The 16,187-nt window shown below is 34.7% G+C and overlaps 2 protein-coding genes across 2 annotated transcripts; one reads left to right on the forward strand and one right to left on the reverse strand.

The window, feature by feature from the left end:
- Nucleotides 1-1,344: 1,344 nt before the first annotated feature.
- LOC108468195 (uncharacterized) lies at nt 1,345-2,797 on the forward strand. Its single transcript, XM_017769080.2, has one exon. The coding sequence runs from the start codon at nt 1,447-1,449 to the stop codon at nt 2,560-2,562; it is 1,116 nt and encodes a 371-aa protein (XP_017624569.1). The 5' UTR covers nt 1,345-1,446; the 3' UTR covers nt 2,563-2,797.
- An 8,589-nt stretch (nt 2,798-11,386) lies between these two features.
- On the reverse strand, nt 11,387-12,348 carry LOC108468629 (uncharacterized). The gene is made up of 3 exons (XM_017769506.1): nt 11,892-12,348; nt 11,659-11,805; nt 11,387-11,595 (listed from the first exon to the last, which is right to left on the reverse strand). The coding sequence occupies exons 1-3, from the start codon at nt 12,346-12,348 to the stop codon at nt 11,387-11,389; spliced, it is 813 nt and encodes a 270-aa protein (XP_017624995.1).
- Nucleotides 12,349-16,187: the final 3,839 nt, after the last annotated feature.

The following is a 16,187-nucleotide window of genomic DNA, read 5'->3' on the forward strand; positions in this document are numbered from 1 at the left end:
TAATTCAAATGTTATGTTATTTTGTAATTAGTTATATTTAAAAAGTAATTTATTTTTAAAAAGAAAATATGTAGTCGCGATTTCGAGGTTGGCAAGGCCTTGCTTTCTTAAAATGGTAAAATCGCACTTTGACTTCTTAAAAATAATAAAATATAATTTAATCTTTTAAAAATTACAAATATATGGACTATTAAAATGATAAATTTACATTTTACTATCGTAAAATATATAATTTACTTCCAACCCCCAAAAAATTGTCAAGCTTCGCTCCTAAAAACATGTAACGTGTTTAAATTATACTATTTTAAATAAATATTATGAATTTTTATCTATACTAATGTATGTTTAACTAAAATGAACGAAACTTTGTTACTCTCTTCCTTTTTTTGGGGGGGGGTGTAACAAAATAAAAACAAAATAAAGAAATTAAACTAGACCCTCAAACGGGGATCTTCCAAAAGATGTAATTTTATTTTCTTGTCGCGAATTTGCTTAACCAATCTATCTACCAACTTGTTCTCATCTTGAGGGATATGCTGAATACTCCAATGAAGAATTTTTGATAAAAGTTGATGGATTCTCCTAATTAGAGCTGATTTGGAACTTCCTACAAGTGTTTCCTAAATGGTGTTAACAGTTTCACAACTGTCCGTTTAAATTAAAATACACTGGAACCCCTGATCTAGTGCCAGATTCAACCCATTCAACACACTACAGTAATCCAAATATTTGCAAAAATCGAAAATTCATTTACCATTGCCATCCCATACCAAGCCTCCAACTGCTGCAAAATCATGGTGAAATTTGACCGACCCATCTTTGTTCAAAAAGCTTATCAAACCTAAATAAATTAATTAAAGTAAACTAAAAAAAATTAATATAGTGAACCTTGACCGTAGTTCATCAATATTTCTCTCAATAATCAAGCACGAATTTCTTTAAAAAAAAAAAAAAACCGAACCTCGGCTACTATACATGTCAAAGTAGCCCAAAAGGAAAAAAGAAATATTATAAAAAGAATTTTCACATCTACATATTTAAAAAAATTTGTTTATAAAAAATGGTGGTAATGATAGAGATTAGAGATTAAATCTAGATAATATCAAATAGAAAAAGAAAGACAATGACAATAATTATTTTTCTGGCAACATTATCAATCAAATTGATAGGCATCATTGATTAGTGAGTAATTAGATGAGATGAGATCTAGAATTATAATTTAATTAATCATTGAAAAAAAAGGATGTAACTTGGGAAATTATTAATTAGGATAAATCAATTAAATTTCCAATTTGGTACGGACAAATAGGAAGTGAACATTGACATTTTTGGGTAGTTAGCACTTATTATAAAACACCACATGGATGAACAAATCTCATAACACAACACATCCATTTTTCTTTCTCATTTCTATCTTATTGTTTGGTCACCCAACCAAAAAAAGCAATGATGTTTCTAACCCCAAACAGCCATGAATCAAGCCAACATGGCCAAGCCTTAGACCCCCATGAGCGCCAAGGTTACCCTGAAGACTATGATAGCACCTGTTCCACACCCTATGTTAGTGCTCCTTCAAGCCCTGGCCGGGCACCTGGACCAGGATCCATCAATGGCGGGTTCTTTTATAGTGCACCAGCTAGCCCTATGCACTTCGCAATGACCTCAGTAGCTTCAATTGTGTCATCAACCCGACCATCCTCCCCTGATAACTCAGTGCCTCTAGGTTTTGAGTTTGAGTTCTCTGGGAGATTTGGGTCTTCAGGGTTGGGTCAAACAGGGTCCATGAGCTCAGCTGATGAACTTTTCTTGAATGGACAAATCAAGCCTATGAAGCTATCCACTCATTTGGAAAGACCTCAGGTTTTGGCTCCTTTGTTGGATCTTGAACATGAAGAAGATGAAGAAACTGAAGATGTTGATAACAAAGCAAGAGGCAGAGATCTAAGGCTAAGGGATAAGTCTTTAAGGAGAAGAACAAGATCCATGTCCCCTTTAAGAAATGACCAAAACATGTGCTTGGATAAAGGTTTAAGCAAGCAAAAAGCTGACAGCAAGAACCATGATGATGAAGAGATGTATAATGAAACAAGTGCTTCAATGTCAGCTTCTTCTTCAAGGTCTTCTTCAGCTGGGAGAAGCTCAAAGAGATGGGTTTTCTTGAAAGATTTCCTAAGGAGCAAAAGTGAAGGGAGAAGCAACAATAAGTTCTGGTCCACCATTTCATTCTCTCCAACTAAAGAAAAGAAATCTGGGACCAAAACCAGTGCTTGTGTGATTCAGCAATCTAAAGAGAAGCCAAGCAATGTGTCAAATGGGGTATCAGAGAATCAAAGGAGCATTAAGAGTAAGCCTGTGAATGGGATAGGGAAAGGGAAGAGGAGGGTTCCACCATCACCACATGAGTTGCATTACACAGCAAATAGAGCACAGGCTGAAGAAATGAGGAAGAAGACCTTTTTGCCTTATAAACAAGGCTTATTCGGGTGCTTGAGTTTTAGCTCAAAAGGTTATGGTGCCATGAATGGCTTAGCTAGAGCTTTGAATCCTGTTTCCTCCAGCTAAACCCCAGTTAATTAGAGGGTATCAAAGAAAGTATAGAAATATATATTTTATACTTAAGATTTTAACTTTATGATCATATAAATGTATTTTACAGTTTGATACATTTTCTCTTTTGTTTCAAAAGAGAAGCTGTTCCTCTAGAAAAATTTAGACCAATATTTCCTATGCATATTTTGCCCTGTAACACATTCTAATATCTATTTCTCATTTATCTTTTGTGCTTTTTCTCATAAAATTTTATCAATAACAACATTCATACATTCTTAATTATGATAAACAAAGTTTCTATATTATAAGAGAAACAGTAACAAAAGATTAGTGAATGATACTTTGATTTGTAAAATAAAAATTTTCTTCCAATTGCTTACCTAAATCTAAGCCTCATATGTTCAAATAAGAAGATTTGCAACTCCTTTATTTTTTTCACTTTCACAACAATGGTTATAATCTGCTAATGCTGAGATATTTATAATTACAACATTATATGATATTACTGGGTAAAACTATCATAGAGGTTCTTGATTTAGAAATCAGATTGTATTTTACCTTTTCTACTAAAAAATGGGTAAACTGATTCTTGTAGGTTAGATCAAAGAGTAAATTAATTATTCTGTTTAAAATTCCATCCATTTTTACATTTAAAAATTGGTCCCTATACGTCAACCTAAAATATACGTGGCACACCACGTGCCTTTATTTGGTTTTTATGTTAGTCATACTAGTTTTTAATAATAGAAATGAATGAAAATTTTAACAAAAAAAGACTAGTTTGCTCTTTAATCTAATGTACAGGAATTAATTTGCCCATTTTTTAGTAGAGGGGCAAAATGTAATCCAACACTTAATACAGGGATCTCCATTATATTTTTGCCGACATTATTGATGCATTTGTAAGATTTTGAAGTGGGTTTATATAAAAGTTGATATGGCTTGAGGTTCTCATTGAGAAACATAACACTCTTTTTCCTTTTAGATTGTGGAAGCAACAATATCAAACAACACATAGTTGAGTTTCTAGGATCTCAAATCTCTAACTTCCCCTGCTGGCTGTTGCAATTTGGTGGCATATGGCCAATGGTTTAACCCACATTAGCACAAGCACATGAGGATGCCCTTGCCCCTCCCCTTCCCCCCACATGAACTGAGCCCACAAATGCACATCATGTCTTTATATTTTGCATTATATCATATGGGTTTGTTGGCCTCAATATTAGAGATGGAGATGCTAGTCATGTTCTATAAAAATCTACCAATGATACATGGAAAACATCCATGCTTATAGCTTAAAACTACGAGGGAAAGAAAATAATGATGGATAGAAAATTTTTTTGAAACCGGGGGCCTGTTGTATAGATGTTGACATAAAAGGTAATCATGAGGAATGGACATAAAGGAGTTAGAGATTATATGACATTGACTTGATCTTGATAGTGTTTTCGAATTCCAAACATTTGATTGATCTCTTTTTGGATTCTTCTATATGGGTTTTTTTAAATTCTAAATTGTGATCATTAATGAATCATCATGGTACTCCATTTCTTTTTTATAACAAGCCCAACATTGTGTCCCTTACCATTGGTTTATAGATAAGCTTTGGTGTGATAAACGGTAATTGGATACCACAAAGCCAAATTATCATTGAAACATATTGAAAGAGAAATGGAAATTATTAGGTGAGGAAATATCAGACGAAAGGATATATGAGGTCCCAATTCCAGCATTGCTAAAAATCACATCAAACATGGGGCCATAGCTTTGTGCATTATTATATTGGAGGGGCTGTTTTATACAGTTTTCAGAGTTATCCCCAAAGCATCATTTTGATGAACCAAACTGGTTAAAAGAGTTATGGAGATTTCAGGTTTAACTTTGCTTCTTTTTTCATTTTGCATCTCTACCCTAAATGCTATGGCCCCATTTCTAACCCTTTTAAGTTATCTTTTACCAATTGCATATTGTAGCATATTTGAATGGTTTTGCCACCTTTAAGTAAGTGTCAACTCATATGTTCTAACCTGTCGTGGAAGTTTGCTGTGAACTTGGAACAAGTTAAAGGCAAAACAAGTTCCCTTCACGTGGATAACTTTCGTACTGCCAAACTCGAGAATTGAGGGAGAGGTTTTTAAAATAGGATAAATTGTTGAATAGATTATACTACTAATTTTTAGTTAAATTGATCGGTTTGATTTTAATTAAATAAATTATTAAAAATTTATAAAAGTTAAAATTAAAAATATTAAAAATAGAAAGAATTGATTTAATCAACTTTTAGTCTAGTTTAAGTAATTCTAAGCGGTTTGCTTAAGACTTAGTCCAAAGTCGGTTCAACACTTTGTTTGGACAAGTATACCAAACAATTCTCGGTCCAATTGATTTGACTAGCCGGTTCGATTTAGTTTTAACAATCATGATTGAGAGAGAAATTGTGGTTAATTTCATCACACGTCATTAAACTATGGCACAGATTCTAAATTAGTTTCTGAACTTTAAAACGTTGTAATTGAATCCTCAATGTATTAGTATCGTATAAATCAAGTTCTTTCATGAGCTTATCATTTATCTTCATTTATTTTAGATATTAAATGCTAACTCAATTTGGCGTGGAACATATTTAAAATGTGTATTAAATTATAAACACGTATTTAACTATTTATCTATTATATAAATAATTTAGATCTGACATATTAAAAAATAATAAAATTTAATATGTTTATATCATATCTAAACTGATATTAATACCTAAATTGATAGATGAGAGTTCAAAAACTAATTTAGAATATATAAAAAAAAAAAAGTTTGAGGACATTTGGTGAATTATAACCCATATAAGCTGTATATAAACAGAACAAATACCCTCAAACTTTCTGCAAAAAGGGAAGTTTAGGCCCTGCAAACCTGGACAAATGGATCAAAACGATTCATGCACTATAATCTACAATGATCTTTTGTTAAAGTTGAACGTTGAAAATGACGAGCAAATAGGGAGAGAGGGAAATTGGCACAGCCTATCCCAAAACCAAGGGCTATGTATATGGAGAGGCACCCATTTGTCTGTTTGGAACAAGAGAATAATAAATATACTACATGACATGAATAAAAACAACTATGAGTCGAGTGGGTGGGCCAAAATATGTGACAGTCTGTGCCCCTTCCAAACGACTGTTTCACCCACGTAACCCCATTATCTTCTCTGCAACTCCATTTCTGCTTTTATTTTCTGACAACCTTCATTCAACTTCACCAGAATTTCCCGGATGACTCGGTCTTCTGTCTCCCCTTCTAACATTCATTAACACCCAAGTTATCGGTTCTTAATCCGTAATAACGAGGCCTTAAACTATTATCAACAGGAAATCCAGCAGCTGGTGCCTCAGTTTCGGAGCCTTTTGTAACATATGTCAATGTTAATGACAAGCTAGAAATTTTACATTCGATCAAAATTGGATTTTAGTTGTTTTAAATAAAAATTTAATTTTATCTGCTGAAAAATATCATAAAAATCTTTATACTATCTTTGGTTCTTTTACTAAAATAATCAGGTAAAATGATCTTTTAGGAGCAAAATCATCCCCGATAAAATTAAGCTATTAAATGTTTATTTCAGTGTTTCATATATGTGACATAATAATAAATTTAGTTTTTAATTTTTACACATTTATTTAATTTGGTCTTATTTTTTATTTGGAGTAAATTGTCTCTCAACCTTCTATTGACGAGGTAGTCTTATTTTATTTTATATCTCACATCAATAAATAATTTTAAAAATAAAAATTTAAAAATTTTGAAATCATAAAATAAAAATTATAATTTTAATATTTTAATAAATTTGGTTGTAAAATTATTTTTATCCTTTTTATTGTTTTAATATTTTTATACTTAAAAAGAATATACTTTAGAAATCTTTCAATCATTTAATTTTCTTTTTAAATAAAATAAAATTTAAAATTTATTGCCATAGTTTCTTCTTCTTCATTGTTGCTTTCCATCATTCACCATCATCTTTCGTTACTGCCAAACTCCGTTCGAGTCGCCTTGCTCTGATATACTCATCCATTTCCCTTCTTTCAAGTTTTCCAATTTGTTTTCTCAAAAAATTCCTTGAAAATTCTAAAATCCATCCTTGAGCCTTGACCTTCCTTGTCTCCGATCTTTTTCTCCATTTGTCAGATGGCCTCTATTTTGAGTATGCATTTTCTCTTGCTGAGCTCTTCTATTATTTTGGCCGCTAGTTTTAATGTCTTGATTTATTTGGTTTATTGTATTGTAGGGTTTTTGTTGGTTCAACAATGAGAAACTAGGTTCTATTAGGGATAAGGATGATGCACCACGTTGCAGAGAAAACACAAAAAGTTTGAAGAAAAAAATTAGAGAAAACAAATAAGAAGAGAAAAAAGGAAAGAAATTCATTAACCAATTTCATACCTGCTTCTTTTCTTACTTTGCTATTTAAAAAAAAAAAAAGGAAAGAATTTGGTTATTACCCAAGTTAATTAGGAATGCGGTTACATGACAGCTGTAGCTTTTCCCACTAAACTCACTGTTCCATTAAACCTATACACACTGTTTTCATTAACATGAATTACCCCAAAACGCAACATTCTACTGATTAAATTTTTATTTCTTATTTTTAGTTTCCGCCATAACAAATACTTATTCCTTCAAAAGATTATTGTCCTCAATGATCAAAAGTAGGGAATTTGATTTGCAGCTATTGTAATGGCTCATAAGTGGCATCTTCTAGAGGTCCATTCCACTAACACTTCGATGATTTCCTAATTTCCCCTCTTGGCCATACGTCTTTCTAAAACACGAACATGTTCCATGAGCATAGTTCCACCAGTACCTACTACTAGTAAAGTGGATTGAACTAGAATTGTTCCTACATGCCTTATAAGTTAGGAAACATGGAAAGTAGGGTGAATTCGAGACCCCAGAGGCAATTGTAACCAATAGGCCACTTGTCCTACCTTGGCCTCTATGGTAAAAGGGCTAAAATACTTAGGTGATAAATTTTGGTTCAGCACATTTCGGACCGTGTGTTATCGATAGGGTTGCAACTTGAGATAAACAAACTCCTCTACTTAGAACTCCCTATCACTCCTGTGTCGATTTGCCAATTGCTTCATTTTGTCTTGGGCTCATTTCAAGTGAAAATGAAGAAATCTTTTAGCAGCATCACGGTGCTATAAACTCCAATCCATACTACCAACCGAGGGCCTCGTAAATGTAGTATGAATTGTTGAATGGAAGGTAGAATTGTACCACTATTTAGCAAGAAGAAGCCATAACAGCTAATCTCTTGGTTTTTCACTAGTCATACATCGTAGATAGCCTTCTAAACATCAATTAAGGACCTTGGTTTGACCATTTACTTTAGAATGATAGACAGTCGAAAGATGCAACTGAGTTCTCAGCCTTTTGAACAGTTCCTGCCAAAAATGACTAATGAATATTTTGTCAAAATCTCAAACAATGGAGTCAGACGGTCTATGTAACTTGTATATCTGATTTAAATATTCATGTGCTACTGTCAATGTAGTAAAAGGAGAAGATAAGACTACAAAATGCTCATATTTGGTAAATCGATCCACCACTACCAAAATTGTATCTTTTCCCTTCGAAGTAGGGAGCCCCTTGATGAAGTCCATACTGATAGCAGACCATAAGAGGAGAGAAACCATTGTATCCCCAAAACCATGTCATAACCTTTCAAGAGTAATATCATAAAATTAGTTACAAAGCTACTGTTGTGGGCTTCCCACCTAAGTCCTCGACAAGTGTTGGTGTTATGAACAAGGAACAGCCTTAGAATACAAAGGCTTGCACAGCAAGACTCGTGACTTGCTGAAGAAACAAATAGAATTCGAAGTAGAATTAAAAACAAAGCAAAGAAAAATGGAGAGTATATTGAATGAAAATGATGATAATTTTATTAAGATTGAATAATGGCATAATGCCAATACAAATATCAAACATTTTTCTGATCAAAGTAAGGCTAACATCACCAAAACATTACCTGACTCCACTAATTACATTGAAACTTGAAAGACTAAACTTGTACACTTGGTGAAGCTGTTTTATCAGCTCAAATGTCAACAAAATACAATCAAGTCAATCAGCAACCTGGTTCTAACTCAACTAAGTTACAAAACATTATTTAAAGTAACAAAACAAACTGAAATAGACAGTAGCATTGAGCTTCAGCTGCTGCACGCATGGCTCGAGTTCATGTGCTGCTCTTTGGTTGCATGTACTGTATGGAGACCAACTTCAACACTCCTCCTTGGTTTCCATGCAATAAACTCCCATTTGCTCTCTCAGTTTAATAAAACTTGACATACTAAGGGGTTTTGTTAAGATGTCAACAACTTGATCCTCAAAATTGCAATGAATCAGCTCCACCTCTCGAGCTTGTTCCATCTCCCTAAATGAAACTTGATTTTAAATTGTTTTGTTTTCTCATGGAAAACAGGATTCTTTGCAATTGCAACAACGGATTGATTGTCACACATGATCCCTGTTGCTTCCCTTTGCTGCAGATTTAAATCAGCCAAAATATTTCTTAGCCAAATAGCTTGGTTGACAACTCCAATAGCTGTCACATATTCTGCCTCAGCAGTTGACTGAGCAGCCACATTTTGTTTCTTCGAGCTCCAACAAAATATGGTTGAACCAAGGGTGAAAACATACCCTGAAGTGCTCTTCATGTCATCCATCGAGCCAGCCCAGTTACTATCAGTATAGCCAATTTATCTTAGGCTTTCAGCCTTGCTATACAGCATTCTATAACTCAGGGTACCTTTGATGTACCTAAGCACTCTTTTTGCAGTTTGAAAATACTTTTTATTACAACAATGCATAAACCTTGAGAGCAAATTTATAGCAAACATAATGTCTGGCCTACTGGCAGTCAAATACAGCAAACAACCAACTAAGCCCCTATAAACAGATTTATTTACTTGCACAAAATTACCTTGGCTTGATAGTTTCTCTTCAACAGCAACCGGTATGCTTGTTGCTTTGCAGATTTGCATGGAGAATTTTGGATGCAAAAGACTTTTGACTTAGGAAAATTCCATCCTTAGTTTGTGACACCACCATGCCTAGAAAATAAGACATTTTCCCAAGTCAGACATATCAAACTTCTGCTCCATTTTGGCTCTGAAATTAGCCAGCATTGTTTGGTCTCCTCTAGTCACCAACAGATCATCAACATACAAGGACACAATGAGCTGAGTTTCAATTTCTTCCTTCTTAACATACAATGTTGGCTTGCTAATGCTCATTTCAAATCCCAGGCTAACCAAGTAGCTATCGATCCTGCTATACCAGGCCCTTGGTGCTTGTTTTAAGCCATATAAGGCTTTATTCAATCTGTAAACTATGTGTTCTTTACCAAGAACTTCAAAGTCTTGAGGTTGCTCAACATAGATCTCCTCTTCAAGGAATCCATTCAAAAATGCTGACTTTACATCAAACTAGTAAATTTTCCACTACATTTGTGCTGTTAAGGCAACTAGCAGTCTGATGGTGTCTAACCTGGCTACAAGTGCAAAGGTTTCCAGATAGTCCAAACCATACTTCTGGTTGAACCCCTTGACAACTAGCCTTGCTTTCAGCTTATTCAAACTCCCATCAGCATTTTTCTTGGCTCAATAAACTCATTTCACCCCAATGACTTTCCTATTGGCTGGTCTTGCAACTAATTCCCATGTCTGGTTCTTCTCAATCATAGCAATTTCATCAGCCATTGCCTGTTTCCAATCTTCATGAGCTTTAGCCTCTTCAAAATAGCTTGGTTCTACCTAAGCTACTTGAGCCCTCTTATAAATCTCAGCCAATGTCTTTGTACCTCTGACTGGTTCATCATCAATGTCCATTTCAGGACCATTTTGATCAGCCTCGGTTTAATCAGCCATAAAGTCTTCAGAAACAGCCACTGGTTCATTTTTCTCCCAATTTCAGCTTGACTTCTCATCGAATATCACATATCTGCTCACAAGCACCTTGTTTGTTGAAGGATCCAAGATCCTATAGCCCTTCTTGACTGTGCTGTAGCCAACTAGAATACTAGGTGTGCTTTTTTGGCCAATTTATCCCTCTTCACAGCTGGGACATGTGCATAGCATATGCAGCCAAAGACTCTCAGGTGAGCCAATAAAGGTTTGAACCTAAACCAAGCCTCAAATGGTATTTTATGAGCCAAAGTTTTGGTTGATAGCATGTTTTGAATGTAAACAGTAGTGTTAACTGCCCCAGCCCAGAAGGTTTTGGGTAAATTCTTCTCAAACAGTAGACACCTCGCCATATCCATTGAGCTTCTATTATTTCTTTCACTAACACCATTTCGTTAAAGTGTATAGGTATTGGTAAGCTGGTGTTTGATGCCTTGTTCATCACAAAAGGCTTGAAACTGAGCTGAGGTGTACTTAGTTCCATTATCAAACTTTAGAGTCTTAAGCTTGCAGCCTGTTTCAGTCTCAGCAGTAGCCTTAAACTTCTAAAACACTAAGGTTACCTCTGATTTGTCCTTTAAAAAGTAAATCCAGCAAAGTCTCGAATAATCATCAATAAACAAAATGAAATACCTACTACCATTCAGTGACTGAGTCTTTATGGGGCCACACACATTAGTATGCACAAGCAGCAGCTTTTCTGAGGCTCTCCAGGCATTGTTTGAAGGAAATGGCAGCCTGGCCTGCTTTCCTAGCTGACACACCTCACAAATATCCTTCTTCTCAACTGAGTTGATAAAGTTTTGAACTAGATCTTGTTTGGTTAGCTGGTCTATTAATCTATAGTTGGCATGACCAAGCCTTTGATACTAAAGCTTGAATTCATCAAGAGAAGCTGTATAAGCTGAGTTTAAGGCTTTATTCCAGTCAACAACAAAGCTTTTATCAACCATAGTGACTGACATGAGCACAGATCCACTTGGATCACTAATTTGGCACTCTTTACCTTTGAACACAATAGAATAGCCTTTCTCTAGCAGTTGAGCAATGCTTAGAAGATTTCTGTCAATTTCAGGAACTAGCAACACATTTGAAATAAGTTTGTTACCTGTTGGAGTTCATATCAAGACATCTCCCTTGCCTTCTACCTTGATGAAGTGGCCATTGCCAATTTTAACCTTGGTTTTGCAGCTTCTGTCTAATGACTTAAAGATGGCAGCATCTGGTGTAATATGGTTGGTGCAACCACTGTTTAAGAGCCATCTATTTGTGATATTGTCTTGAGCAACTGAGAATGACACAATAAAGACTTGCTCCTCATGGTCACTGCCCTCTTCAGTTATTCGAACTTCAACTTTGGCTGTTGTGGCTGACCCTGCCTCGTTTTGCCTTTGCTTTTGCAAACCTTTTCAACATGGCCTATCTTTTTGCAGTACTGGCACTGCACATCTTGCCTAAACCAGCAATTGGCCTCTGGATGACCAAGCTTTTTACAATGCCTACAAGGTTGATCCCTTCTTCTTGAAGCATCTAACTTAGGCTTGTCTCTCCAAGTCTTTTTGCCTTTGTAGGCAGAGTTGCTCGAGGCTGGCTTAGTTTTGGCTTGGAAGGCACATTCTTGGTACTCCTCCAGTCTGCTGGCTCTTCTTTGCTCTTGTGTATAGAGAACATTGATCAGCTTTATCAAAGAGATGCTGGTCAGGTCCCTTGAATCTTTGAGGGAAGATATTTTTACCCCATACCTCTCAGGTAAGGTTGAGATCACCTTCTCCAGTATCCTTGCTTCACTAAACCGCTCTCCAATGAGCCTTATGTTGTTAACCTCAGCCATAATTCTGTCTGAGTACTGCTTGACAGTTTCTTCCTCCTTTATTTTCAATTCTCGAAGTCCCTTCTTAAGTTCAATAGTTGTTACTACCTTGTCCTCTCTATCCCTTGTAACTCCTCCTTCAATCTATCTTAGGCTTGTTTTGGTGTCTCACAGGCCATAATCCTTGTAAAGATCACATCTAACACACAATTTTGGATGCAGGACATGGCTTTGTACCTTTTGGTCCTTCCATCAGCATGCTGCCTGATCTGAACCACTGTTGGGTTGGCTCTGAGTGGTGCTGGTTCAATATCTGAGTTGACCACCTCCCATAGGTCGAATGCTTGCAGGTAGGTCTTCATTTTGACCACTCATATGTGATAGCCTTCTCCATTGCAGACTAGTGGTGTAGTTGGTGAGAAGCCTGATGAAGCTATTCGATTTTGTAGCTCAACCAGAATAGGTCCACTGAGATTACAGCTCTGATACCAATTATTGGTGTTATGAACAAGGAACAGCCTTAGAACATAGAGGCTTGCACAACAAGACTCGTGACTTGCTGAAGAAACAAACAGAATTCGAAGCAGAATTGAAAACAAAGTCAAGAAAAATGGAGAGTATATTGAATGAAAATGATGATAATTTCATTAAGATTGAATAATGGCATAATGCCAATACAAATATCAAATATTTTTCTGATCAAAGTAAGGCTAACATCATCTAAACATTACCTAACTCCACTAATTACATTGAAACTTGAAAGACTAAACTTGTACACATGGTGAAGCTATTTTATCAGCTCAAATGTCAACAAAATACAATCAAGTCCATCAACAACCTGGTTCTAACTCAACTAAGTTACAAAACATCATTTAAAGTAACAAAACAAACTGAAATGGACAGTAACATTGAGCTTCAGCTGTTGCACGCATGGCTCGAGTGCATGTGTTGCTCCTTGGCTGCATGTACTGCATGGAGACCAACTTCAACAATAAGTACTACTAGTAAAAAGGAAATCCTATCTACAATGGTTACTTTCACCTAGTCTTGCTGCCATGTTAGAAGGGACAATTTGCCAACCATTTTAGCATATATGAAATTGTGGGTACAGTTAGAATCCACCAAAATGATAACCCAAGTAGTCCCAAGCCTAGCTGTAATTCTCATGGTATTATGATCCTAAAAGCCTTAAAATACGTGTAAAAATAAAATTAGGGATTAAGGTGGACTTTCTTCCTATAGAAGGTCTTTTAACTACTCCAAATACTCCTGAAACTCCTCTCCCTTCTCCATCAGAATGCAACTCTAATAAAAGTTTATATAATTGGGACTTTACACACTAATAACCAATAGTATATTTTGCTCCACACCAGAAGTATAAACCCTTCCATTTTCTTTCAGCAATCTCAATTAGTGACAATTCATTGTTTGACACATTGGCATTTTTTGTAGTAGGTTGAGAACTAGAGGCAACATGGATTGAGCTAGCAGTAGGAATCGGTTTAACCAGTGAAGGTGATGTAGGTGGGACAGTAAGGGGTCGAGATGGATTACCAAAATTAGTAAAAAGACTGCTCTTATAGAAATTGAGAAGAATTCTCTCTACTTATCTAGCAATTAGAAAGCCTTCTACTAATGACTTAGGCTTAAACAATTGTAGATATTGACCAATTTCTAACTTTAGATTATTGGTAAAAATAATCAAATTATATGATTCAAGTAACTAAAGCTAGTTTAATAAACTTACAAAGGCATCATGAAATTGCTCAACTGATCCATGTTGCTTTAAGGAAACTAGGTTAGCCATAGGATCTCGGAACGTATTAGAACCAAAGCGTTCCTTCAAGCTATGTGCATAATAGGTCTAATTCAATAGATGTAGCCCTCCGTATTTTTAGGTGTAGAAATGATGTCAATTGAGTGCTCTCCTTTCAAGGTGAAGCATCACAATCTGAACTTAGCAGTGTCGACTACACCTTCTGCCTCAAAGTATTGTTTTAGCTTAGACCACTATCCTCTAAAATTTGAACCATCAAACTTGGAGCATTCAAGCTTATGAGATCAAGAATTCTAGTCCAAAAGACTTGAATGCGAAGGAGTTCCTCAAGTCCCTAGTTCCACTAAAGGATGGGAATCTAAAGAATCCTTGAAAGGGAAACTTGTTAGAGCATCTAGTGGATTCTTGGAAGGGAAACCAGGTGGAACACCTCCCAAAATACATTTTCCTTTAACCTAAACAGCTACATTACTCATAGTTGTAGTTGGATTGCCCAAGTATTGCTCAAATAAATTTTGAAGCTTAGATCTCGGCTTCTTTTTAAAATTGTCCTTGAGTTCCTTTAGTCGAGAGTCCAACTTAGTATCCCATTGTGATAGCTCACCCTAGAGTTTGGCAACCTCTTGTTGAAGATGACCAACATCATTTTGCAAGCTAGTAGTGACCCTATCACCAACCATGGAGGGTCAATAGGCTCTGATACCTTTGATGCACCACGTTGTGGAGAAAATAGAAAAGTTTGAAACAAGAAAAAAGAGAAAACGAAGAAAAAAAGAGAAAAAAAGGAAGAAATTCATTAACCAATTTCATAGTTGTTTCCTTTCTTGCTTTGCTGTTAAAAAAGAAAAGAATTTGGCTGTTACCTAAGTTAGTTGGGAATGTTGTTACATGACAGCTATAGCTTTTCCCACTAAACTCACCGTTTCATTAAACTTATACGCACCATTTTCATTAACATGAAATACCCCAAAACGCAACGTTCTACTGACTATTTTTATGTTTCTTATTTTCAGTTTTCCCCAAATAAAAAATGAGTGATGGGTATGGTGGTTTTATTAGAGGTGGTGTGTCTAGTGGGTATGGTTCCCTAGGGTTTTGATTTTCATGCATCTAATTTGTTAAGATACAACTAGAGTTTAAAAATAACGAGTAATGTTAGCACATTTGAACAAGCCAATTTTTTTTTTACTAAGCTCAAAGATGTAGGCTTGTTACTCAACAATGATAAAAATGAACTCAAGCTTCAGTTGAAAAGGGTGTTGGTAAAGGTGTGTGAATGACACCAAGTCAAGGCTTAACTAGCAAAGTAAGATGACGACGATGGAGAATAGTGGTGATGTTGGGAGAAGAAAAATTGATGGATCAAAAATTAAAAGAAAGAAAGAAAATTGAAAAAAGTTAATTAATTAATTAAAGGTTTTTTGTTTTTAATCAATAAAATTAAAAGAAATTGAAAAGAATTAAAATTAAATGATTTTACACGTGACATAATATGATTGGTTGTTTAATACATATGGCATAATTTAATTAGTTGAGATGAAAAACTAACAGTGTTAGTTAAGTACCCAAAAATGTACCAAGTTGGCTTATTATTTCCAAATTTATGTATCAATTAGGTCTAATATATATATATATATATATATATATATATATATATATATACCAAGTAAGTACAAATTGTCAAGCTCAGATACTTTTATATATTTTAACCTTGAAAAAAAACTAAAAATGCAAGAGTTTGAACTTTTAAATTTAAATCTTTTTCCAAAATTATATAAAATATCCAAAAATATTTTAAAATTTTGAAAAGAAAACTACAAATGCAAAAATTTTAATTTTTTAAATGTAAATATTTTCCAAAAGTTATATAATTTTTACTCGAAAATATAATTTCAAATGCATTTAAAAACTAATTTGTATGTTATGCATTAATGGTGTATAATTTTATACCATGTTAATAAATTATAATAGTGGCCAAAAATAATAATCAGATAACAATACATCTAATTTATTGAGAATGTATAGAATTATATATCCATACACTAAATATTAATTCTATTAATTCTTAGCTCAATCCGCATCA

The sequence above is a fragment of the Gossypium arboreum genome, chromosome 8 (assembly GCF_025698485.1).
Source record: "Gossypium arboreum isolate Shixiya-1 chromosome 8, ASM2569848v2, whole genome shotgun sequence".
Lineage (NCBI taxonomy): Eukaryota > Viridiplantae > Streptophyta > Magnoliopsida > Malvales > Malvaceae > Gossypium > Gossypium arboreum.